Source organism: Balaenoptera acutorostrata, unplaced genomic scaffold (assembly GCF_949987535.1).
Source record: "Balaenoptera acutorostrata unplaced genomic scaffold, mBalAcu1.1 scaffold_735, whole genome shotgun sequence".
NCBI lineage: Eukaryota > Metazoa > Chordata > Mammalia > Artiodactyla > Balaenopteridae > Balaenoptera > Balaenoptera acutorostrata.
The window spans coordinates 21,801-49,338 of NW_026646207.1; the positions used below are offsets into that span (position 1 = coordinate 21,801).

General features: G+C 46.0%; 1 protein-coding gene across 5 annotated transcripts in view; it reads right to left on the reverse strand.

Moving 5' to 3' along the window:
• The window catches only part of LOC130706853 (uncharacterized), a 140,563-nt gene that overhangs the window by 18,503 nt on the left and 94,522 nt on the right, over nucleotides 1-27,538 (reverse strand). For all 5 annotated transcript variants that reach the window (XM_057539524.1, XM_057539520.1, XM_057539521.1 and 2 more), the window contains 2 exons: nucleotides 19,805-19,942; nucleotides 7,035-7,172 (listed from right to left, as the gene is read on the reverse strand). In XM_057539524.1, the coding sequence (XP_057395507.1) occupies nucleotides 7,035-7,172; nucleotides 19,805-19,942 (276 nt within the window). The remainder of the gene's footprint in view (nucleotides 1-7,034; nucleotides 7,173-19,804; nucleotides 19,943-27,538) is intronic.

The window sequence follows — 27,538 nt, forward strand, 5'->3', positions numbered from 1 at the left end:
GTGCTTGTCATGATTTTTCTTTGTCTTTCTAGAACTTATTGTATCTTCCTCCATATAAATCAGATGCAATATATCAGCTTATTCATCTATTAATTATTACTGCTATTATTATTGGTGGTGGTGTTATAACCACTTCATAGATGAGTAATCCGAAGTCATCAGATAACTTTTCTCTTTCCAAAAGCACTTAAGATATCCACTTTCGGGTAATCATTTTGAGGTAGGATGAGAAACCAGGCTTGAAGAGGGCAAAAATGACTCTTTCACAATTCACCAGTTGGACTGAGCTATACGTCAACTCTAGGTAATAGCATGGGAACTGTACAAGCAAAGGGAGACCCTGAAGACGACAATGGTAATAGCCGTACTGTTTTCTAATGGACCAAAAAAATGCCTATATTGTAAGTTCTATTTCTCCTGCTTTCTGGCAGTATCATGCTCAGAGTAGAGTCCTGGCAAGGAAGTCAGGATACGTAGGTTCTGGAACCTGGTAATGATACTAACATAACGAGAGAACTTGAACAAGTCAACCCGACCTCTCTGAGCCTCAGTTTCCTTACTCACGAAATGAGACTGAGAAAATCGAAGTTCTCTAAGGGCCTCCTAGTTCTAAAATGCTTCCAGTCTAGGAAGTAGCATAGAAGTCAATACGAGTGCAGGCTGAAGGGAAAGACAGGGCAGGGAGAAGGTTGCTTCCAGCCTAGAGAACAATGTCTGAACCATACCACTTGGCTCTTCTGCCCATCTGTGCCCAAGATGGGAGCACAGGCAGTTAATACAGAAGAGTGGAAAACTGCTCAGTCCTTACAGCCATCATTAACTGTCTGATTTTGGGTTTCTCAGCAAGTATTGATAGTAGAGGTGTCCTGATAGCAAGAACCTTAAGATAATGCTGTTCCTCAAACGGACTGAGAATTTCTCAACCTCCCTGAGTTTTTCATGACCCTCTTGTTCTTACAGAAAATTTCCAAAATCCATCTCTACTTGGAACTCTGAAATCTCTGCAGCATTCTCTTCCTGTGATGAGCAATGCAACTTCCCTAACACGAAGTGTCTGCAACTTCTCCAGAGTCTCTGCCCCTGCCGTCAGTTCGCCATCGGCTACTGGTACCTCTTTCCAGACACTCACGGGTAGTGCCTACCTTTACCAACATTCTAGCACGACTACGTTATCTGGAGTTACTGACCACAGCCAGATCTCCACTTCAGCTCCTTCCTATCCAGGTGTTCTTCAGTGGGACATCACACGAAGCACTGAAAAGAATTCTTCTTCACCCGGAGACTTTACTCTGGCACTCACTGACCGGCACACAGTTGCTTCCTCCATGTTTATGGCAGCCCACTATGATAAAACTTCAGACGCCAATAACATGGTCCCTCTATATCCATCGCTTTCTGCCAGCCTTGCTCAGGGAACACCATCTCAGATTCCAAATCAGGGGCATAGCCGCCTGTCACCTCCCTACCAGGAAGGAAGCCAGGTAGATTACTATAACCAAGGCACACTGGGGTCTTTACTGTATGGAGAACTTGGCTCCTGCCCGCAATCCTACGGCTCTGCGTCACACACAGGAAGTAGGGCCTCTGTGCAACCAGAAATGGGAATGGGACTGAAGGAGATCGAGCCCACAAATATCCGACCACCAGCTTCCACCTCTGCAATCTGCCACCCTGTGTCTGCTCAACGCATCACAGAAACAAGTTTTCAAGGTGAGTATACAAACGGCAGAGAAAGTTGAAGAATGAGGTCGGCGTTCAAAAGTGGGGTCAAATCGACAGCTGGGAAGTGGTGTAGAGACAGGTAGAATTTAGATCCCGAGCCTTTAATAACCACTACCTTCGCTCAGTGCCCTCTGTTTTGAGACTCTATAGAAGAACACCTAGGGCTTCCCTGGTGGCGCCGTGGTGAAGAATCCGCCTGTCAATGCAATGCGGGGGACACGGGTTCGAGCCCTGGTCTGGGAAGATCCCACATGCCGTGGAGCAACTAAGCCCATGTGCCACAACGACTGAGCCTGCATTCTAGAGCCCGTGAGCCGCAACTACCGAAGCCCACGCGCCTGCAGCCCATGCTCCGCAGCAACAGACGCCACCGCGATGAGAAGCCCGCACACCGCAACCAAGAGCAGCCCCCGCTAGCCGCCAACTAGAGAAAGCCCGTGCACAGCGATGAAGACCCAGTGCGGCCAAAAAAATAAATACGTAGAACAAATAAGTTCAAACAATAAATAAATAAACATAAATTAAAAAAAAAAAAAAAACCTAATGCAGGTGGGAAGGTGGGAGGGACACTGTAAAGGTCATCTATGCTACATGTACAAGAACCCCGAGAGCACACCAATAGGTACCACATTTTTCACTGCTGTAGCCGATCATTCCCCCTGTACTACCACACTGTAGCACTCCCTTCCCTCATCTACTGCTATAGGCTCTTTGGAAGGTGTTTCAGAACTCTCGTTGTGAGAGTGCCAGTTGAACTGTCCTCACTTCCTTCATTTATACCAGGATTTAAGACCTTGTGGTCTGAGATCCTGTCCAGAGAGCAAGCAGGCTGAGACTCTGTCTTTGTTGATACATTTCATCAGAAAGGGCTCTACCCCCTCTCCTAGTTCATGGTGTGAAGTGTTCGTAGCCTCTCGGGAAAGTGGGGAGAATTGAAAGGACTCTAGATGAGAATGCTAGGCTTTGTAAAACATTTCAGTGTGTTTTAAAAATAAGACTCATTTTGTATTGGACTTACAACAGTCCTATGAAATACAAAGAAAGCCAAGAATCAGTGACAGGAAATGATCACCAGTAAGAATTACAACAGTCACCGCTTACCTCGTAGCATAGGGCACTGTCCAGGGTCCTTAAGAAGAGTTAGTAGAAATGCCTTGCCCATCTTGCCCCTGAACCCCTTGAAAGGTACATGACTGCTGTGTTGGTGTTTAGGGGGAGCATCTCACTTCCCAGGGACTGACTTCTCCCTTGATCCCTTTGTAGTGACGGAGACTTCCCCGCTGATGAACAATTCCCTGGGGTTGCGACCTCCAAGCCAGACGTTTCGTGTGACACAAACTCAACAACTCCCCAAGTCCTGCAGTACCAGAAACAGTCACATACTTGAGAGTAACCCACCGTCTGAACTTGGGGACATTTCAGTGACAGCTCCAGTCCAGAGTGCCAGTCGTCTCCTGGCCCTGCCTCCAGCTCCAAGCCAGGGACAAACAGAGAGTAAGAACGTGGATGATATCAAAACCAAGCTTTCAAAGCCTCTGGATGCCTACCAGATCCCAACAGAGAACCAAGATCCTCCACTACGCCCTTTAGGAATCCCTGATATTCACCAGCCGCTGGCCTGCACCGATCCCCTCAGCCAAGAGGAGCAGCCTGGTTCTGAAAATGCTGATCTGAGAGAGAACAGCCGCAGTCGTCAGGACCTAGGGACACTTGAAAACGGGACTGAACCTAGCAGTGGTTTTGCAGACATGACGACACTGGCGGAGGATAGTCACCTTCCCCAGCTCTTTAGTTCTTTGAAAGATCTTGGTCAATCCCAAGGTCCCAACGTGATCAAAGCTAAAGACACCAGAGCCATTAAGGTGAATCAGGTGCAGGAAAAGCCAAGTGTCGTAAAGGTTCCCTCTGATCAACCCAGGAAGAACAAACAGAAAGCCTCTGAGCCTATCAGTGGTGCTCCCAAGGCCAAAAGCCAGCCAAAGAATCCAGAGTGCCTGTTAGGGGGAGAAGTGGTTCTATGCAATGCTGCAGTCAGTGACAGGGCTCCTGTGAACACGGCCAAGCACTCGCAAGGCAAACCTCAGAAAGCTGCATCCAGAAAGGTCAGCAAAACTAAGAGCCACGGGCAGGAAAAGACCAAAAGGACCAGAGGAAGAAACAAGGCTGAAGAGAACAAGCAGTCAGGGAACAAAGTCAAGGCAGAAGAGAAGCCAGCAATCCCCAACACGAAGCGAAAGGAACACCAAACTGAGCTTCTCCAAGAGAGCTTGCAAAAGCCTCGAACCTCCCTTGGCGTGCGCATGCTGGAGTCTGTGAAGGTCCTTCATGCGCTGGGGAGGAAGAATGAGACGAAAACTGGGCTCTCTTCCTGTCGGCTCTTGGGAAATGCAAGCAACCCCAAAGACCCCCAGCCACCCCCAGCTATCCAGCCATGGCGGCATACCCCACGTGAGGGGAAGAGTCCTGAGAAAACGCAGGTCCAAGCCCAGAAACCAGACAGCAGTGCTGAAACAGAGTGTCCCTCTCCATCCCAGTATGAGCGGCCTCCTCCTGGGAAGGTCAAGTTGATACCTCTGCCTTTTTCTGCCTGGGACAAGCCTCAAGCTCGACCCGCTCCTCGGAGGCCACAGTCTCTGGCCTCACGTCGGCCTGCTGGGGCTTACCGTGCCCAGCCTGGTTCTACTGACTCAGCTCAACCTGCTGCAGTCAATTCATCCCAGCCAGCTCCTGCCTCTTTGCCAGGTCCCGCCAAACCAGCTCAGCCAACTGTGACCAACCCAACCCAACCGGCTTGGACCAACCATACCCAGCCCCGTGTCCCTCAGTCCGCTGCTCCTAGGCCTGCACCCTACCAAACTTCATCTGGCGCTTCTCTCCAGCGCGAGCCTGTTCCCCCTGCTGGGACTAAGCGCCAGTCCCCACCCAAGCTCCAAACCCAATTTCTACTCCAAGACTTCAGCAAGCAACGAGTTCCATGGAGGGAACCCAATGTGCCTGAGCCAGTCATGTCAAAGCCCATCGAACAAGAGCAGAGGCCAGAGCGAGAGGCCATGAAGAGGCGGGCTCAACAACAACGGGAGAATGCTGCCAGATACACCTCTTCGGGGAAGCTGCCATTTCTCACCGAGAGGGAAAAACAAATGGAAATTGCTGACTACTACGGATACGTCAAGTGAGAGCTGCTGGGATTCTTGGTGCCACCTTGGCTACCAGCTGTTCTTCCATACATAGGTAAGATAGGTATAGAACTGAATAAGTAAATGGAATACAATGACTAGATGAGTAATAAACCTTAAGAATTTTGAGATGCTGCTAACTGGGGCGTGAGAAAGGAAGGACTGAAAGTTGGATGGGAGAATGAAGGAAAGGGGTAAACACTGAGGAAAGAGGAAGGAACTTGGCCCAGGCCTAGGAAGGCCAACAGAGAGGTATGGATTTAGGAAAGGAAGCAGGAGTGAGGATGAAATGGCAGAAGTAAAAAGCAGGGTCAGAGGTCTGGGTTGAAAGAACACAATTTGAGGAGAGTTGAAGGGGACAGAAGATGAGTCTAGCTTGACTAGGAGAAATAGAAAAAGTCTCTTGGGGACGTTGGCCTTCAGTCTCACAACCACCAGATAGGTATTTCAGAAAACAAGAGGTTCAGGACACATCTCTGAAAGGTCTGAGTTGCCTTATTCAGGTGTGATTATAGTGGGGGAATAGGGAAATCTACCAGAGAAGTGGCAAGGGCTCACAGTTATCCTAGGGGCAGCTGACGACAGGGGCAGAGCCAAGGGAACTGCTGGATCAGGAGGCCCACGAACAAATCAGGGGCATAGCCGCCTGTCACTTCCCTACCGGGAAGGAAGCCAGGTAGATTACTATAACCAAGGCACACTGGGGTCTTTACTGTATGGAGAACTTGGCTCCTGCCCGCAATCCTATGGCTCTGCGTCACACACAGGAAGTAGGGCCTCTGTGCAACCAGAAATGGGAATGGGACTGAAGGAGATTCAGCCCACAAATATCCGACCACCAGCTTCCACCTCTGCAGTCTGCCACCCTGTGTCTGCTCAACGCATCACAGAAACACGTTTTCAAGGTGAGTATACAAATGGCAGAGAAAGTTGAAGAATGAGGTCGGCGTTCAAAAATGGGGTCAAATCGACGGCTGGGAAGTGGCGTAGAGACAGGTAGAATTTAGATCCTGAGCCTTTAATAACCACTACCTTCTCTCAGTGCTCTCTGTTTTTAGACTCTATAGAAGAACACCTAGGGCTTCCCTGGTGGCGCCTGCCAATGCAGGGGACACGGGTTCGAGCCCTGGTCTGGGAAGATCCCACATGCCGTGCAGCAACTAAGCGCGTGTGCCACAACGACTGAGCCTGCATTCTAGAGCCCGTGAGCCTCAACTACCGAAGCCCACGCGCCTACAGCCCATGCTCCGCTACAAGAGAAGCCACCGCGATGAGAAGCCCGCACACCGCAACCAAGAGTAGCCCCCGCTAGCCGTAACTAGAGAAAGCCCGTGCACAGCAATGAAGACCCAGTGCGGCCAAAAAAATAAATACGTAGAATAAATAAGTTCAAACAATAAATAAATAAATAAACATAAATTAAAAAAAAAAAAAAAAAGAACACCTAATGCAGGAGGGAAGGTGGGAGGGCCACTGTAAAGGTCATCTATGCTACATGTACAAGAACCCCGAGAGCACACCAATAGGTACCACATTTTTCACTGCTGTAGCCGATCACTCCCCCTGTACTATACCACACTGTGGCACTCCCTTCCCTCATCTACTGCTACAGTCTCTTTGGAAGGTGTTTCAGAACTCTTGTTATGAGAGTGCCAGTTGAACTGTCCTCACTTCCTTCATTTATACCAGGATTTAAGACCTTGTGGTCCGAGAGCCTGTCCAGAGAGCAAGCAGGCTAAGACTCTGTCTTTGTTGATATATTTCATCAGAAAGGGCTCTACCCCCTCTCCTAGTTCATGGTGTGAAGTGTTCGTAGCCTCTCAGGAAAGTGGGGAGAATTGAAAGGACTCTAGATGAGAAGGCTAGGCTTTGTAAAACATTTCAGTGTTTTTTAAAAATAAGACTCATTTTGTATTGGACTTACAACAGTCCTATGAAATACAAAGAAAGCCAAGAATCAGTGACATGAAATGATCACCAGTAAGAATTACAACAGTCACCGCTTACCTCGTAGCATAGGGCACTGTCCATGATCCTTAAGAAGAGTTAGCAGAAATGCCTTGCCCATCTTGCCCCTGAACCCCTTGAAAGGTACATGACTGCTGTGTTGGTGTTTAGGGGGAGCATCTCACTTACCAGGGACTGACTTCTCCCTTGATTCCTCTGTAGTGATGGAGACTTCCCCGCTGATGAAAAATTCCCTGGGATTGCAACCTCCAAGCCAGACAGCTTTCCTACGGACTGACAGAGAACTCGTCAAGATGAAACACCAGTCTGCGGGAGAAAGGGAAGAAGAGAATGATGGACATCGTTTCTGGGAAACTATTTTTACATTATGTTTTGTTTGTTCCTGGTAAATAAACTGTCATCTTCTTAACGTTAAAACAAAATCTAAACCACTAAATTCAATAATACAGGAATATAACTTTCGAAAAACATTTCTTTGGCTGCGCAGCATGTGGGATCTTAGCTCCCCAGCCAGGGATTGAACCCACGCCTGCTAGCATTGGAAGCGCAGAGTCTTCACCACTGGACCACCAGGGAAGTCCCAGGAATATCACTTTTAAAGGAGAAGGTATAAACCCCTTGGTTACATGAACTGGAGATTTTTAGGAAGAAGTCAATATATTTGTTGTTAGGCACATTTTATGTTAGGCTGTCTCCCTGCACAGGATGCAGGCGCCTTGAAAATGGAAATCATATCCCTCTAGAGTACGTCCCTCTTCTTTCAGCTTTGCAGTTTGCTGCTCCGCTTGTTCAACCCCACCTAGTAATAACCTATACTTCCCTTGTTCCTGTTTTCCCATCTGGAAAACAGACAAAAGGCAACCAGACAACGCAAAGGTCTCAACAACTAAGGGATATCCAAAACCAGAGATGGCCAGAACTTCTGGATCCCTCATGAAACCTAGCCCGGTGTTCGATACGTAGGTATCATTAATACGTGCGTGTTGACTGAAACGGTTGAAACTCAATTCTTCCACTTCCCAGTTTAGTTTTAGTCCTCACACAAAACCTGACCATCAAATTCCTTAATGCGAGGAATCACAGTGAAAAATCATATCTCAACTGACTTCTGTCAGATGAGTGAGAACTAAGGTTAATTCAGTGTATCTGAAGCATAGAAAGTGAGGGCACAAGTGGCACAAGATGGGGCTAGAGGAGCAGAGAGGATTCTAGACCACGCAGAGTCTTCAAGGCCAACACTGTGTTTTCTAGTCTCAAAACAATGTTTGTGAGCGATGTTTATGAGCAATGTTCCAGCTTGCTTTGAAGGTTTCTTGTGTGAAGAATGGATTGGAAGGAAACAAGATATATGGACACTAGTTAGGACCTAGTCGCAACAGACAGGCAAGTTCAGTATTAGGATGTTGAGGAAGAGCTGACAGATTCCAAAGAAATGCAGGAGATAAACTGAAGCGGGCTTAATGGGGTATGAGATGGAGGAAAGGAAGGTCGTAGGGAATTCAAGGGTTTACTGCGCACATGAGCAAAGCCTCAAAATGAATCATTTGGACGTACAGAGGTAGATCTCCCAAACGACACCGGTTAGGAAGCAACGGTACGCCCTTCAGAATTCCCAGAGACAACACAAATCAACTGTTTCGATGGAAAATTCGGCGGGACCCTTGATTTCCATGGCAATATAGAGAAAAGAGACACTGATCTGGCCTGCCGGTATTTAGGAAGTTGTTAGCCTGACATCACATACTAGTATCATGTAAGTAGGCCGTCTGAAGTAGGAAGCTTAGGGGAAAAACCTTGAAGAAAACTTACAAGCTTAAGCCACACCTCTATACTACACCACCTTTCACAATTTCTTCTCAGATAAGCATCATCCCCATCAGTGAAGAAACTCGTATCTCATAATAGGAAAAACAGGCCTAAAGATTCAATGTGTGTCTTTGGAGGTCCCATCTATGCGCTATCTTCCTGGGACCAGAAAAGTCCCCAGGAAGATCAATCTTTTTGCACCCCTGAAAGCTTACCACCAAGGAAAATGACTAGGTCCACAGATTTCCTCCCTCAAACCAGCTTACCTCACACAGAAATCAGTAGCAACTCAGCCCTTACTCACATGATCACAGTCACAAGAGTGGTTAGGGAGAAAAGCACTAACCGGGGGAACTAAAACAGAGGCAATCCAGGCCAAGTTGGGCTGGTGGCAGATATCTGCTCCTTACGCTCGGGTGCATAATGCGACTCACCACAATGCCTTTTTCACAGACCCTTTTGAAAGTTTCTCCACAAAATCCAACAGCTCAACTTAGTTCATGACGCTTCAAGGTCAACGATCGTCAAGAGAAAAACATGCAATATGTCTTACAATGTTGGATTCCTTACAAATAGGACAAGGAAATAACCATGTAGACAAAACCAGAGCATTTGAACACATCTGTGTTCTACAAACACACCAGTGAATGCTATCAATAAGGTACTATGACATAAAACAAAATGAAAACTAGATGTGAGACTGTTCTCTTCAGTGTACAGACTTCGTGGCAGTTGCTCCACTCTCTAGCTACTTATATCGTTAACTCTCTGTTCTGTGAATACAAAATGAGGCCCAAGTGTGTCAACTTGTTTCCCACAGAAACCAAAAAACCTCCATGCATCTCTTTTCTCCTGTGCCCTTTCACCTTACCTGCTCCCAATTCTCCACCAATGTCCTCCTCTTTCTCTAATTATTCTCCTCTTCATTTTGCTTGGCCTTGCACCCAAGCATGCAAGACAGAGAGTCCTAGAGGTCCAAGATTCGAGAGTGGCTGTTTGCAAGGGGGAGGAGATTACAGTAACTGCCACACTGTATATACTTCTGTGCAAAGAAAAAGGGACAGTGTTCAGAACGTCTCTCACATAGAAAAAGAGCTGGATGGCAGGATACCTGTGTGGCCCAAGGAACTAGAGCTAGCAAATTATGGGCCAAAGAATTGCAACCAAAGGCTGGAAGAGGAAAGGTCTGCAACCAGCTCTGTCTCCTAGCTCTCTGGTATTTGCTGCCAACGGGCAGAGTCGATTTCGTGAAGCGTCAAGCACTGAAAAGAAGACTCCTGCTGCTGGAAGTTGACAGGAAGTAACATCCAATGCAAGATCAAGGCTTGTCCTAGAAGCAATGCCCATAATGGAAGGAAAAAAAAAAAAAAAAAAAGAAGAAGAAAGCGGAAGAGAAATGCTAAGTCGCAAGTCCAACCTGGCCCCCAGCCTAGCCCAGCCCAAGGAAGGCAGGAGTCAAGGAGAAGAAACTCGAAGAGAAGAGCCTTGGACCACAACATTCTCCACAAGGTACACTCAACAAACTTCACCCTACTCTTGAACCAAGCTACAAAAAGAGCTTCTTCATCCCTACTTTTGCTCTCCTTGAAAGCTGCTATCAGTTCACTCATTAGACACATATGATTTCAGAACAACTGTTAATAGTTCAAACTAGATGGCACTTTCCTTCCTAAGGATATTAATTAAGTTAAGATCTCTATAGCTCTAAGTATATGATACATAAAATAGAATACTCTGTAGAATATAAGCAACTGTTAGTTCATTATATTAATGAACGTCTGTAAGAAATGTTGCAATGATTTCCCTAATGGAAGAGCCTGGGGGAGGTAAGTCTGTCTTCTAGGATTTCCTCCCCAGAGCTCAGAAATGTAGGTGTTGTTTTAGCTCTCCTACACTCTCTTCACCCAACCCCGCCTTCCTCTTGGGGATCGGACCTCCCTATTGGCTAGCTCATACCTTCCAACTGCCTGCTTTGTGACATCACTCTCCTACCAAACCTACTACCACTTGGTAGAGTCTTGGGGTTTCCGTGGAGCTGTTTGGACCAGTAACCAGTGACCTCTGGACTGGACACGTGCGCCGTTCAGCTGCAGCCACTCAGACATCCTCTAGTGTTGTCTCCTCAGCCCTTGTACCTGCAGTTGATGGTTCCTCTTCTCTGACCATGTCAGGTAAGAAAAGACACTTTGGAAAGTTTTGCGTTCGATTTCTTTGGCCCCTAAATTGAGTAGGAGATTCAACATAGCAGGGAATGATGAGGGAAAGTATTGAACTACAAGTCTGGAGACCTAACTTCAGTTTTGACTTGGACGTTTACTATCTGTGTGACTTTGGACGAATCGCTGACTGTCTCACAAAGCCTGCTGCTTTCCTTATCTGTTACGTTAGGCTACCACATTGGGTTGATCACTCTGATCCCCTTCCTTTCCAGTATTGAGCCTTAAAGGGTACCCATGGAGAAAATGAAATCAGAGACTTCTCAAGAGGGTTTCAACAGAAACATAGAAAAGCCAGGTGACATAGAAAACTAGCAATATATACCAAGATGTTTCATCTCTAATGGTCTCCCTCCACTAGTACTGCGACCAGCTGAAAAGAGAGAATAGGGAGAGAGGATGGAGAGTACTGGGCTATATAGGGAGGCACAGAGTCAAACGTAAGCAAGTTGAGGATTGTTTTCATTAGCACAGGCCAACAGGAACCAAGAGATGGGAAAAAAAATATAAGAATCAAGAGGGAAAGCATAGAGGGGCTCTCAAGAAAAACGTAGTTTGCAATGGAATGCTGATGGGAACCAAAGATTTTAAATTAAAGCAGAAACAGCACAGAGGGAAATCTGCTCAGAGCAGGGCAAAACAAAGTTGATGGTAGCAAATCCTTACATTAACAGACTAAGAAGGAAAGTCAGGCCAGAACAGGGGATCACCAGGAAAGGCAGCTTATCAGAAAAGTCATACTCCGTTTTCTTTCTTTTATTGCCTCTCTGAATACAGTTGGCACTTGACAGTTTTGAATATAAACATTTTAGAAATATGTTTTAGAAATGATGCTTCCTATAAACAAGAAACCAAAGTGGTTATCTAGGGGGCTGATTTTCAGTGTTTTATTCTTTCTAATTTTTAAACTAGGTAGACATTTTCCCAATTAAACATTTTAAGTGGCATCTTCTAAATTGAATCAGAAGGACTATTTCCTTTGTGTGATATGTAGGTTCTAAGGCAAGGCTGCTTTTCATTTTCACAGTTATTTCCTTCCTAACACAGAGAGCACATTGATCAACAGCCATCGTTCGCTTGTAGATCTTAGCTACCGAAGGAGAAAAAGAAAAAGTCAAGCCCCACATCTCTAATTCCCCATTTAGGGAATTCCCTGGCGGTCCAGTGCTTAGGACTCGGTGCTTTCACGGCCAGGGCCACGCGGCGCGGCAAAAGAAAAAAAAAAACAAACATCCACATTTATCGAAAACAATGTGGTGGAGTCCTTTGGATTTTCTTACATTTGAAAATCTTTTTTCGTTGGATTCTAGGGATGATGGTTTTTTGAGGTTTTGGGATGTCATCTTCCTGGATGTTGAAGATAATTCTAATCTAAGTTCTAGGATAAATACAAAAACCTTCCTGATACTTTTTAAGCTTCCTTTCTGCTTATTATATAAGTTATATTCATTGAAATATATATTTCTCCTAGGCTGAATACCTGTTACTTGCTGGGTAAAAATATGAATGAGCACAATCATGAAACTCTTTTACCCTTATTATTTTGCTGTCTGCTTCGTACCGCTTTTCATTGCAATACTTGTCTATATATGTTGTGGCTACCTATACATTCACATTTATTGCATTCTGTTGCTTGTTAGGCATTGTTTACTGATATACCGTCTCTGTCTGTATGCATTGGCTAGGACTTCATTCACCTCTATCACCTCTATCGTGTGTTTTGGTTAATAGCATTCACTAAAATAGAGCGGGCAACATTCACTTTCCTAATATTGCATGGATGGTACAGAATGTCATTTGTTAGTAAATTCATTAGGCTTTGATACTTGCCACATACCCCAGTTTTCATTAATATCTATGGATTCCTTTTTCGTTATGTAATGTGCTTGTCATGATTTTTCTTTGTCTTTCTAGAACTTATTGTATCTTCCTCCATATAAATCAGATGCAATATATCAGCTTATTCATCTATTAATTATTACTGCTATTATTATTGGTGGTGGTGTTATAACCACTTCATAGATGAGTAATCCGAAGTCATCAGATAACTTTTCTCTTTCCAAAAGCACTTAAGATATCCACTTTCGGGTAATCATTTTGAGGTAGGATGAGAAACCAGGCTTGAAGAGGGCAAAAATGACTCTTTCACAATTCACCAGTTGGACTGAGCTATACGTCAACTCTAGGTAATAGCATGGGAACTGTACAAGCAAAGGGAGACCCTGAAGACGACAATGGTAATAGCCGTACTGTTTTCTAATGGACCAAAAAAATGCCTATATTGTAAGTTCTATTTCTCCTGCTTTCTGGCAGTATCATGCTCAGAGTAGAGTCCTGGCAAGGAAGTCAGGATACGTAGGTTCTGGAACCTGGTAATGATACTAACATAACGAGAGAACTTGAACAAGTCAACCCGACCTCTCTGAGCCTCAGTTTCCTTACTCACGAAATGAGACTGAGAAAATCGAAGTTCTCTAAGGGCCTCCTAGTTCTAAAATGCTTCCAGTCTAGGAAGTAGCATAGAAGTCAATACGAGTGCAGGCTGAAGGGAAAGACAGGGCAGGGAGAAGGTTGCTTCCAGCCTAGAGAACAATGTCTGAACCATACCACTTGGCTCTTCTGCCCATCTGTGCCCAAGATGGGAGCACAGGCAGTTAATACAGAAGAGTGGAAAACTGCTCAGTCCTTACAGCCATCATTAACTGTCTGATTTTGGGTTTCTCAGCAAGTATTGATAGTAGAGGTGTCCTGATAGCAAGAACCTTAAGATAATGCTGTTCCTCAAACGGACTGAGAATTTCTCAACCTCCCTGAGTTTTTCATGACCCTCTTGTTCTTACAGAAAATTTCCAAAATCCATCTCTACTTGGAACTCTGAAATCTCTGCAGCATTCTCTTCCTGTGATGAGCAATGCAACTTCCCTAACACGAAGTGTCTGCAACTTCTCCAGAGTCTCTGCCCCTGCCGTCAGTTCGCCATCGGCTACTGGTACCTCTTTCCAGACACTCACGGGTAGTGCCTACCTTTACCAACATTCTAGCACGACTACGTTATCTGGAGTTACTGACCACAGCCAGATCTCCACTTCAGCTCCTTCCTATCCAGGTGTTCTTCAGTGGGACATCACACGAAGCACTGAAAAGAATTCTTCTTCACCCGGAGACTTTACTCTGGCACTCACTGACCGGCACACAGTTGCTTCCTCCATGTTTATGGCAGCCCACTATGATAAAACTTCAGACGCCAATAACATGGTCCCTCTATATCCATCGCTTTCTGCCAGCCTTGCTCAGGGAACACCATCTCAGATTCCAAATCAGGGGCATAGCCGCCTGTCACCTCCCTACCAGGAAGGAAGCCAGGTAGATTACTATAACCAAGGCACACTGGGGTCTTTACTGTATGGAGAACTTGGCTCCTGCCCGCAATCCTACGGCTCTGCGTCACACACAGGAAGTAGGGCCTCTGTGCAACCAGAAATGGGAATGGGACTGAAGGAGATCGAGCCCACAAATATCCGACCACCAGCTTCCACCTCTGCAATCTGCCACCCTGTGTCTGCTCAACGCATCACAGAAACAAGTTTTCAAGGTGAGTATACAAACGGCAGAGAAAGTTGAAGAATGAGGTCGGCGTTCAAAAGTGGGGTCAAATCGACAGCTGGGAAGTGGTGTAGAGACAGGTAGAATTTAGATCCCGAGCCTTTAATAACCACTACCTTCGCTCAGTGCCCTCTGTTTTGAGACTCTATAGAAGAACACCTAGGGCTTCCCTGGTGGCGCCGTGGTGAAGAATCCGCCTGTCAATGCAATGCGGGGGACACGGGTTCGAGCCCTGGTCTGGGAAGATCCCACATGCCGTGGAGCAACTAAGCCCATGTGCCACAACGACTGAGCCTGCATTCTAGAGCCCGTGAGCCGCAACTACCGAAGCCCACGCGCCTGCAGCCCATGCTCCGCAGCAACAGACGCCACCGCGATGAGAAGCCCGCACACCGCAACCAAGAGCAGCCCCCGCTAGCCGCCAACTAGAGAAAGCCCGTGCACAGCGATGAAGACCCAGTGCGGCCAAAAAAATAAATACGTAGAACAAATAAGTTCAAACAATAAATAAATAAACATAAATTAAAAAAAAAAAAAAAACCTAATGCAGGTGGGAAGGTGGGAGGGACACTGTAAAGGTCATCTATGCTACATGTACAAGAACCCCGAGAGCACACCAATAGGTACCACATTTTTCACTGCTGTAGCCGATCATTCCCCCTGTACTACCACACTGTAGCACTCCCTTCCCTCATCTACTGCTATAGGCTCTTTGGAAGGTGTTTCAGAACTCTCGTTGTGAGAGTGCCAGTTGAACTGTCCTCACTTCCTTCATTTATACCAGGATTTAAGACCTTGTGGTCTGAGATCCTGTCCAGAGAGCAAGCAGGCTGAGACTCTGTCTTTGTTGATACATTTCATCAGAAAGGGCTCTACCCCCTCTCCTAGTTCATGGTGTGAAGTGTTCGTAGCCTCTCGGGAAAGTGGGGAGAATTGAAAGGACTCTAGATGAGAATGCTAGGCTTTGTAAAACATTTCAGTGTGTTTTAAAAATAAGACTCATTTTGTATTGGACTTACAACAGTCCTATGAAATACAAAGAAAGCCAAGAATCAGTGACAGGAAATGATCACCAGTAAGAATTACAACAGTCACCGCTTACCTCGTAGCATAGGGCACTGTCCAGGGTCCTTAAGAAGAGTTAGTAGAAATGCCTTGCCCATCTTGCCCCTGAACCCCTTGAAAGGTACATGACTGCTGTGTTGGTGTTTAGGGGGAGCATCTCACTTCCCAGGGACTGACTTCTCCCTTGATCCCTTTGTAGTGACGGAGACTTCCCCGCTGATGAACAATTCCCTGGGGTTGCGACCTCCAAGCCAGACGTTTCGTGTGACACAAACTCAACAACTCCCCAAGTCCTGCAGTACCAGAAACAGTCACATACTTGAGAGTAACCCACCGTCTGAACTTGGGGACATTTCAGTGACAGCTCCAGTCCAGAGTGCCAGTCGTCTCCTGGCCCTGCCTCCAGCTCCAAGCCAGGGACAAACAGAGAGTAAGAACGTGGATGATATCAAAACCAAGCTTTCAAAGCCTCTGGATGCCTACCAGATCCCAACAGAGAACCAAGATCCTCCACTACGCCCTTTAGGAATCCCTGATATTCACCAGCCGCTGGCCTGCACCGATCCCCTCAGCCAAGAGGAGCAGCCTGGTTCTGAAAATGCTGATCTGAGAGAGAACAGCCGCAGTCGTCAGGACCTAGGGACACTTGAAAACGGGACTGAACCTAGCAGTGGTTTTGCAGACATGACGACACTGGCGGAGGATAGTCACCTTCCCCAGCTCTTTAGTTCTTTGAAAGATCTTGGTCAATCCCAAGGTCCCAACGTGATCAAAGCTAAAGACACCAGAGCCATTAAGGTGAATCAGGTGCAGGAAAAGCCAAGTGTCGTAAAGGTTCCCTCTGATCAACCCAGGAAGAACAAACAGAAAGCCTCTGAGCCTATCAGTGGTGCTCCCAAGGCCAAAAGCCAGCCAAAGAATCCAGAGTGCCTGTTAGGGGGAGAAGTGGTTCTATGCAATGCTGCAGTCAGTGACAGGGCTCCTGTGAACACGGCCAAGCACTCGCAAGGCAAACCTCAGAAAGCTGCATCCAGAAAGGTCAGCAAAACTAAGAGCCACGGGCAGGAAAAGACCAAAAGGACCAGAGGAAGAAACAAGGCTGAAGAGAACAAGCAGTCAGGGAACAAAGTCAAGGCAGAAGAGAAGCCAGCAATCCCCAACACGAAGCGAAAGGAACACCAAACTGAGCTTCTCCAAGAGAGCTTGCAAAAGCCTCGAACCTCCCTTGGCGTGCGCATGCTGGAGTCTGTGAAGGTCCTTCATGCGCTGGGGAGGAAGAATGAGACGAAAACTGGGCTCTCTTCCTGTCGGCTCTTGGGAAATGCAAGCAACCCCAAAGACCCCCAGCCACCCCCAGCTATCCAGCCATGGCGGCATACCCCACGTGAGGGGAAGAGTCCTGAGAAAACGCAGGTCCAAGCCCAGAAACCAGACAGCAGTGCTGAAACAGAGTGTCCCTCTCCATCCCAGTATGAGCGGCCTCCTCCTGGGAAGGTCAAGTTGATACCTCTGCCTTTTTCTGCCTGGGACAAGCCTCAAGCTCGACCCGCTCCTCGGAGGCCACAGTCTCTGGCCTCACGTCGGCCTGCTGGGGCTTACCGTGCCCAGCCTGGTTCTACTGACTCAGCTCAACCTGCTGCAGTCAATTCATCCCAGCCAGCTCCTGCCTCTTTGCCAGGTCCCGCCAAACCAGCTCAGCCAACTGTGACCAACCCAACCCAACCGGCTTGGACCAACCATACCCAGCCCCGTGTCCCTCAGTCCGCTGCTCCTAGGCCTGCACCCTACCAAACTTCATCTGGCGCTTCTCTCCAGCGCGAGCCTGTTCCCCCTGCTGGGACTAAGCGCCAGTCCCCACCCAAGCTCCAAACCCAATTTCTACTCCAAGACTTCAGCAAGCAACGAGTTCCATGGAGGGAACCCAATGTGCCTGAGCCAGTCATGTCAAAGCCCATCGAACAAGAGCAGAGGCCAGAGCGAGAGGCCATGAAGAGGCGGGCTCAACAACAACGGGAGAATGCTGCCAGATACACCTCTTCGGGGAAGCTGCCATTTCTCACCGAGAGGGAAAAACAAATGGAAATTGCTGACTACTACGGATACGTCAAGTGAGAGCTGCTGGGATTCTTGGTGCCACCTTGGCTACCAGCTGTTCTTCCATACATAGGTAAGATAGGTATAGAACTGAATAAGTAAATGGAATACAATGACTAGATGAGTAATAAACCTTAAGAATTTTGAGATGCTGCTAACTGGGGCGTGAGAAAGGAAGGACTGAAAGTTGGATGGGAGAATGAAGGAAAGGGGTAAACACTGAGGAAAGAGGAAGGAACTTGGCCCAGGCCTAGGAAGGCCAACAGAGAGGTATGGATTTAGGAAAGGAAGCAGGAGTGAGGATGAAATGGCAGAAGTAAAAAGCAGGGTCAGAGGTCTGGGTTGAAAGAACACAATTTGAGGAGAGTTGAAGGGGACAGAAGATGAGTCTAGCTTGACTAGGAGAAATAGAAAAAGTCTCTTGGGGACGTTGGCCTTCAGTCTCACAACCACCAGATAGGTATTTCAGAAAACAAGAGGTTCAGGACACATCTCTGAAAGGTCTGAGTTGCCTTATTCAGGTGTGATTATAGTGGGGGAATAGGGAAATCTACCAGAGAAGTGGCAAGGGCTCACAGTTATCCTAGGGGCAGCTGACGACAGGGGCAGAGCCAAGGGAACTGCTGGATCAGGAGGCCCACGAACAAATCAGGGGCATAGCCGCCTGTCACTTCCCTACCGGGAAGGAAGCCAGGTAGATTACTATAACCAAGGCACACTGGGGTCTTTACTGTATGGAGAACTTGGCTCCTGCCCGCAATCCTATGGCTCTGCGTCACACACAGGAAGTAGGGCCTCTGTGCAACCAGAAATGGGAATGGGACTGAAGGAGATTCAGCCCACAAATATCCGACCACCAGCTTCCACCTCTGCAGTCTGCCACCCTGTGTCTGCTCAACGCATCACAGAAACACGTTTTCAAGGTGAGTATACAAACGGCAGAGAAAGTTGAAGAATGAGGTCGGCGTTCAAAAATGGGGTCAAATCGACGGCTGGGAAGTGGCGTAGAGACAGGTAGAATTTAGATCCTGAGCCTTTAATAACCACTACCTTCTCTCAGTGCTCTCTGTTTTTAGACTCTATAGAAGAACACCTAGGGCTTCCCTGGTGGCGCCTGCCAATGCAGGGGACACGGGTTCGAGCCCTGGTCTGGGAAGATCCCACATGCCGTGCAGCAACTAAGCGCGTGTGCCACAACGACTGAGCCTGCATTCTAGAGCCCGTGAGCCTCAACTACCGAAGCCCACGCGCCTACAGCCCATGCTCCGCTACAAGAGAAGCCACCGCGATGAGAAGCCCGCACACCGCAACCAAGAGTAGCCCCCGCTAGCCGTAACTAGAGAAAGCCCGTGCACAGCAATGAAGACCCAGTGCGGCCAAAAAAATAAATACGTAGAATAAATAAGTTCAAACAATAAATAAATAAATAAACATAAATTAAAAAAAAAAAAAAAAAGAACACCTAATGCAGGAGGGAAGGTGGGAGGGCCACTGTAAAGGTCATCTATGCTACATGTACAAGAACCCCGAGAGCACACCAATAGGTACCACATTTTTCACTGCTGTAGCCGATCACTCCCCCTGTACTATACCACACTGTGGCACTCCCTTCCCTCATCTACTGCTACAGTCTCTTTGGAAGGTGTTTCAGAACTCTTGTTATGAGAGTGCCAGTTGAACTGTCCTCACTTCCTTCATTTATACCAGGATTTAAGACCTTGTGGTCCGAGAGCCTGTCCAGAGAGCAAGCAGGCTAAGACTCTGTCTTTGTTGATATATTTCATCAGAAAGGGCTCTACCCCCTCTCCTAGTTCATGGTGTGAAGTGTTCGTAGCCTCTCAGGAAAGTGGGGAGAATTGAAAGGACTCTAGATGAGAAGGCTAGGCTTTGTAAAACATTTCAGTGTTTTTTAAAAATAAGACTCATTTTGTATTGGACTTACAACAGTCCTATGAAATACAAAGAAAGCCAAGAATCAGTGACATGAAATGATCACCAGTAAGAATTACAACAGTCACCGCTTACCTCGTAGCATAGGGCACTGTCCATGATCCTTAAGAAGAGTTAGCAGAAATGCCTTGCCCATCTTGCCCCTGAACCCCTTGAAAGGTACATGACTGCTGTGTTGGTGTTTAGGGGGAGCATCTCACTTACCAGGGACTGACTTCTCCCTTGATTCCTCTGTAGTGATGGAGACTTCCCCGCTGATGAAAAATTCCCTGGGATTGCAACCTCCAAGCCAGACAGCTTTCCTACGGACTGACAGAGAACTCGTCAAGATGAAACACCAGTCTGCGGGAGAAAGGGAAGAAGAGAATGATGGACATCGTTTCTGGGAAACTATTTTTACATTATGTTTTGTTTGTTCCTGGTAAATAAACTGTCATCTTCTTAACGTTAAAACAAAATCTAAACCACTAAATTCAATAATACAGGTATATAACTTTCGAAAAACATTTCTTTGGCTGCGCAGCATGTGGGATCTTAGCTCCCCAGCCAGGGATTGAACCCACGCCTGCTAGCATTGGAAGCGCAGAGTCTTCACCACTGGACCACCAGGGAAGTCCCAGGAATATCACTTTTAAAGGAGAAGGTATAAACCCCTTGGTTACATGAACTGGAGATTTTTAGGAAGAAGTCAATATATTTGTTGTTAGGCACATTTTATGTTAGGCTGTCTCCCTGCACAGGATGCAGGCGCCTTGAAAATGGAAATCATATCCCTCTAGAGTACGTCCCTCTTCTTTCAGCTTTGCAGTTTGCTGCTCCGCTTGTTCAACCCCACCTAGTAATAACCTATACTTCCCTTGTTCCTGTTTTCCCATCTGGAAAACAGACAAAAGGCAACCAGACAACGCAAAGGTCTCAACAACTAAGGGATATCCAAAACCAGAGATGGCCAGAACTTCTGGATCCCTCATGAAACCTAGCCCGGTGTTCGATACGTAGGTATCATTAATACGTGCGTGTTGACTGAAACGGTTGAAACTCAATTCTTCCACTTCCCAGTTTAGTTTTAGTCCTCACACAAAACCTGATCATCAAATTCCTTAATGCGAGGAATCACAGTGAAAAATCATATCTCAACTGACTTCTGTCAGATGAGTGAGAACTAAGGTTAATTCAGTGTATCTGAAGCATAGAAAGTGAGGGCACAAGTGGCACAAGATGGGGCTAGAGGAGCAGAGAGGATTCTAGACCACGCAGAGTCTTCAAGGCCAACACTGTGTTTTCTAGTCTCAAAACAATGTTTGTGAGCGATGTTTATGAGCAATGTTCCAGCTTGCTTTGAAGGTTTCTTGTGTGAAGAATGGATTGGAAGGAAACAAGATATATGGACACTAGTTAGGACCTAGTCGCAACAGACAGGCAAGTTCAGTATTAGGATGTTGAGGAAGAGCTGACAGATTCCAAAGAAATGCAGGAGATAAACTGAAGCGGGCTTAATGGGGTATGAGATGGAGGAAAGGAAGGTCGTAGGGAATTCAAGGGTTTACTGCGCACATGAGCAAAGCCTCAAAATGAATCATTTGAACGTACAGAGGTAGATCTCCCAAACGACACCGGTTAGGAAGCAACGGTACGCCCTTCAGAATTCCCAGAGACAACACAAATCAACTGTTTCGATGGAAAATTCGGCGGGACCCTTGATTTCCATGGCAATATAGAGAAAAGAGACACTGATCTGGCCTGCCGGTATTTAGGAAGTTGTTAGCCTGACATCACATACTAGTATCATGTAAGTAGGCCGTCTGAAGTAGGAAGCTTAGGGGAAAAACCTTGAAGAAAACTTACAAGCTTAAGCCACACCTCTATACTACACCACCTTTCACAATTTCTTCTCAGATAAGCATCATCCCCATCAGTGAAGAAACTCGTATCTCATAATAGGAAAAACAGGCCTAAAGATTCAATGTGTGTCTTTGGAGGTCCCATCTATGCGCTATCTTCCTGGGACCAGAAAAGTCCCCAGGAAGATCAATCTTTTTGCACCCCTGAAAGCTTACCACCAAGGAAAATGACTAGGTCCACAGATTTCCTCCCTCAAACCAGCTTACCTCACACAGAAATCAGTAGCAACTCAGCCCTTACTCACATGATCACAGTCACAAGAGTGGTTAGGGAGAAAAGCACTAACCGGGGGAACTAAAACAGAGGCAATCCAGGCCAAGTTGGGCTGGTGGCAGATATCTGCTCCTTACGCTCGGGTGCATAATGCGACTCACCACAATGCCTTTTTCACAGACCCTTTTGAAAGTTTCTCCACAAAATCCAACAGCTCAACTTAGTTCATGACGCTTCAAGGTCAACGATCGTCAAGAGAAAAACATGCAATATGTCTTACAATGTTGGATTCCTTACAAATAGGACAAGGAAATAACCATGTAGACAAAACCAGAGCATTTGAACACATCTGTGTTCTACAAACACACCAGTGAATGCTATCAATAAGGTACTATGACATAAAACAAAATGAAAACTAGATGTGAGACTGTTCTCTTCAGTGTACAGACTTCGTGGCAGTTGCTCCACTCTCTAGCTACTTATATCGTTAACTCTCTGTTCTGTGAATACAAAATGAGGCCCAAGTGTGTCAACTTGTTTCCCACAGAAACCAAAAAACCTCCATGCATCTCTTTTCTCCTGTGCCCTTTCACCTTACCTGCTCCCAATTCTCCACCAATGTCCTCCTCTTTCTCTAATTATTCTCCTCTTCATTTTGCTTGGCCTTGCACCCAAGCATGCAAGACAGAGAGTCCTAGAGGTCCAAGATTCGAGAGTGGCTGTTTGCAAGGGGGAGGAGATTACAGTAACTGCCACACTGTATATACTTCTGTGCAAAGAAAAAGGGACAGTGTTCAGAACGTCTCTCACATAGAAAAAGAGCTGGATGGCAGGATACCTGTGTGGCCCAAGGAACTAGAGCTAGCAAATTATGGGCCAAAGAATTGCAACCAAAGGCTGGAAGAGGAAAGGTCTGCAACCAGCTCTGTCTCCTAGCTCTCTGGTATTTGCTGCCAACGGGCAGAGTCGATTTCGTGAAGCGTCAAGCACTGAAAAGAAGACTCCTGCTGCTGGAAGTTGACAGGAAGTAACATCCAATGCAAGATCAAGGCTTGTCCTAGAAGCAATGCCCATAATGGAAGGAAAAAAAAAAAAAAAAAAAGAAGAAGAAAGCGGAAGAGAAATGCTAAGTCGCAAGTCCAACCTGGCCCCCAGCCTAGCCCAGCCCAAGGAAGGCAGGAGTCAAGGAGAAGAAACTCGAAGAGAAGAGCCTTGGACCACAACATTCTCCACAAGGTACACTCAACAAACTTCACCCTACTCTTGAACCAAGCTACAAAAAGAGCTTCTTCATCCCTACTTTTGCTCTCCTTGAAAGCTGCTATCAGTTCACTCATTAGACACATATGATTTCAGAACAACTGTTAATAGTTCAAACTAGATGGCACTTTCCTTCCTAAGGATATTAATTAAGTTAAGATCTCTATAGCTCTAAGTATATGATACATAAAATAGAATACTCTGTAGAATATAAGCAACTGTTAGTTCATTATATTAATGAACGTCTGTAAGAAATGTTGCAATGATTTCCCTAATGGAAGAGCCTGGGGGAGGTAAGTCTGTCTTCTAGGATTTCCTCCCCAGAGCTCAGAAATGTAGGTGTTGTTTTAGCTCTCCTACACTCTCTTCACCCAACCCCGCCTTCCTCTTGGGGATCGGACCTCCCTATTGGCTAGCTCATACCTTCCAACTGCCTGCTTTGTGACATCACTCTCCTACCAAACCTACTACCACTTGGTAGAGTCTTGGGGTTTCCGTGGAGCTGTTTGGACCAGTAACCAGTGACCTCTGGACTGGACACGTGCGCCGTTCAGCTGCAGCCACTCAGACATCCTCTAGTGTTGTCTCCTCAGCCCTTGTACCTGCAGTTGATGGTTCCTCTTCTCTGACCATGTCAGGTAAGAAAAGACACTTTGGAAAGTTTTGCGTTCGATTTCTTTGGCCCCTAAATTGAGTAGGAGATTCAACATAGCAGGGAATGATGAGGGAAAGTATTGAACTACAAGTCTGGAGACCTAACTTCAGTTTTGACTTGGACGTTTACTATCTGTGTGACTTTGGACGAATCGCTGACTGTCTCACAAAGCCTGCTGCTTTCCTTATCTGTTACGTTAGGATACCACATTGGGTTGATCACTCTGATCCCCTTCCTTTCCAGTATTGAGCCTTAAAGGGTACCCATGGAGAAAATGAAATCAGAGACTTCTCAAGAGGGTTTCAACAGAAACATAGAAAAGCCAGGTGACATAGAAAACTAGCAATATATACCAAGATGTTTCATCTCTAATGGTCTCCCTCCACTAGTACTGCGACCAGCTGAAAAGAGAGAATAGGGAGAGAGGATGGAGAGTACTGGGCTATATAGGGAGGCACAGAGTCAAACGTAAGGAAGTTGAGGATTGTTTTCATTAGCACAGGCCAACAGGAACCAAGAGATGGGGAAAAAAATATAAGAATCAAGAGGGAAAGCATAGAGGGGCTCTCAAGAAAAACGTAGTTTGCAATGGAATGCTGATGGGAACCAAAGATTTTAAATTAAAGCAGAAACAGCACAGAGGGAAATCTGCTCAGAGCAGGGCAAAACAAAGTTGATGGTAGCAAATCCTTACATTAACAGACTAAGAAGGAAAGTCAGGCCAGAACAGGGGATCACCAGGAAAGGCAGCTTATCAGAAAAGTCATACTCCGTTTTCTTTCTTTTATTGCCTCTCTGAATACAGTTGGCACTTGACAGTTTTGAATATAAACATTTTAGAAATATGTTTTAGAAATGATGCTTCCTATAAACAAGAAACCAAAGTGGTTATCTAGGGGGCTGATTTTCAGTGTTTTAGTCTTTCTAATTTTTAAACTAGGTAGACATTTTCCCAATTAAACATTTTAAGTGGCATCTTCTAAATTGAATCAGAAGGACTATTTCCTTTGTGTGATATGTAGGTTCTAAGGCAAGGCTGCTTTTCATTTTCACAGTTATTTCCTTCCTAACACAGAGAGCACATTGATCAACAGCCATCGTTCGCTTGTAGATCTTAGCTACCGAAGGAGAAAAAGAAAAAGTCAAGCCCCACATCTCTAATTCCCCATTTAGGGAATTCCCTGGCGGTCCAGTGCTTAGGACTCGGTGCTTTCACGGCCAGGGCCACGCGGCGCGGCAAAAGAAAAAAAAAAACAAACATCCACATTTATCGAAAACAATGTGGTGGAGTCCTTTGGATTTTCTTACATTTGAAAATCTTTTTTCGTTGGATTCTAGGGATGATGGTTTTTTGAGGTTTTGGGATGTCATCTTCCTGGATGTTGAAGATAATTCTAATCTAAGTTCTAGGATAAATACAAAAACCTTCCTGATACTTTTTAAGCTTCCTTTCTGCTTATTATATAAGTTATATTCATTGAAATATATATGTCTTCTAGGCTGAATACCTGTTACTTGCTGGGTAAAAATATGAATGAGCACAATCATGAAACTCTTTTACCCTTATTATTTTGCTGTCTGCTTCGTACCGCTTTTCATTGCAATACTTGTCTATATATGTTGTGGCTACCTATACATTCACATTTATTGCATTCTGTTGCTTGTTAGGCATTGTTTACTGATATACCGTCTCTGTCTGTATGCATTGGCTAGGAATTCATTCACCTCTATCACCTCTATCGTGTGTTTTGGTTAATAGCATTCACTAAAATAGAGCGGGCAACATTCACTTTCCTAATATTGCATGGATGGTACAGAATGTCATTTGTTAGTAAATTCATTAGGCTTTGATACTTGCCACATACCCCAGTTTTCATTAATATCTATGGATTCCTTTTTCGTTATGTAATGTGCTTGTCATGATTTTTCTTTGTCTTTCTAGAACTTATTGTATCTTCCTCCATATAAATCAGATGCAATATATCAGCTTATTCATCTATTAATTATTACTGCTATTATTATTGGTGGTGGTGTTATAACCACTTTATAGATGAGTAATCCGAAGTCATCAGATAACTTTTCTCTTTCCAAAAGCACTTAAGATATCCACTTTCGGGTAATCATTTTGAGGTAGGATGAGAAACCAGGCTTGAAGAGGGCAAAAATGACTCTTTCACAATTCACCAGTTGGACTGAGCTATACGTCAACTCTAGGTAATAGCATGGGAACTGTACAAGCAAAGGGAGACCCTGAAGACGACAATGGTAATAGCCGTACTGTTTTCTAATGGACCAAAAAAATGCCTATATTGTAAGTTCTATTTCTCCTGCTTTCTGGCAGTATCATGCTCAGAGTAGAGTCCTGGCAAGGAAGTCAGGATACGTAGGTTCTGGAACCTGGTAATGATACTAACATAACGAGAGAACTTGAACAAGTCAACCCGACCTCTCTGAGCCTCAGTTTCCTTACTCACGAAATGAGACTGAGAAAATCGAAGTTCTCTAAGGGCCTCCTAGTTCTAAAATGCTTCCAGTCTAGGAAGTAGCATAGAAGTCAATACGAGTGCAGGCTGAAGGGAAAGACAGGGCAGGGAGAAGGTTGCTTCCAGCCTAGAGAACAATGTCTGAACCATACCACTTGGCTCTTCTGCCCATCTGTGCCCAAGATGGGAGCACAGGCAGTTAATACAGAAGAGTGGAAAACTGCTCAGTCCTTACAGCCATCATTAACTGTCTGATTTTGGGTTTCTCAGCAAGTATTGATAGTAGAGGTGTCCTGATAGCAAGAACCTTAAGATAATGCTGTTCCTCAAACGGACTGAGAATTTCTCAACCTCCCTGAGTTTTTCATGACCCTCTTGTTCTTACAGAAAATTTCCAAAATCCATCTCTACTTGGAACTCTGAAATCTCTGCAGCATTCTCTTCCTGTGATGAGCAATGCAACTTCCCTAACACGAAGTGTCTGCAACTTCTCCAGAGTCTCTGCCCCTGCCGTCAGTTCGCCATCAGCTACTGGTACCTCTTTCCAGACACTCACGGGTAGTGCCTACCTTTACCAACATTCTAGCACGACTACGTTATCTGGAGTTACTGACCACAGCCAGATCTCCACTTCAGCTCCTTCCTATCCAGGTGTTCTTCAGTGGGACATCACACGAAGCACTGAAAAGAATTCTTCTTCACCCGGAGACTTTACTCTGGCACTCACTGACCGGCACACAGTTGCTTCCTCCATGTTTATGGCAGCCCACTATGATAAAACTTCAGACGCCAATAACATGGTCCCTCTATATCCATCGCTTTCTGCCAGCCTTGCTCAGGGAACACCATCTCAGATTCCAAATCAGGGGCATAGCCGCCTGTCACCTCCCTACCAGGAAGGAAGCCAGGTAGATTACTATAACCAAGGCACACTGGGGTCTTTACTGTATGGAGAACTTGGCTCCTGCCCGCAATCCTACGGCTCTGCGTCACACACAGGAAGTAGGGCCTCTGTGCAACCAGAAATGGGAATGGGACTGAAGGAGATCGAGCCCACAAATATCCGACCACCAGCTTCCACCTCTGCAATCTGCCACCCTGTGTCTGCTCAACGCATCACAGAAACAAGTTTTCAAGGTGAGTATACAAACGGCAGAGAAAGTTGAAGAATGAGGTCGGCGTTCAAAAGTGGGGTCAAATCGACAGCTGGGAAGTGGTGTAGAGACAGGTAGAATTTAGATCCCGAGCCTTTAATAACCACTACCTTCGCTCAGTGCCCTCTGTTTTGAGACTCTATAGAAGAACACCTAGGGCTTCCCTGGTGGCGCCGTGGTGAAGAATCCGCCTGTCAATGCAATGCGGGGGACACGGGTTCGAGCCCTGGTCTGGGAAGATCCCACATGCCGTGGAGCAACTAAGCCCATG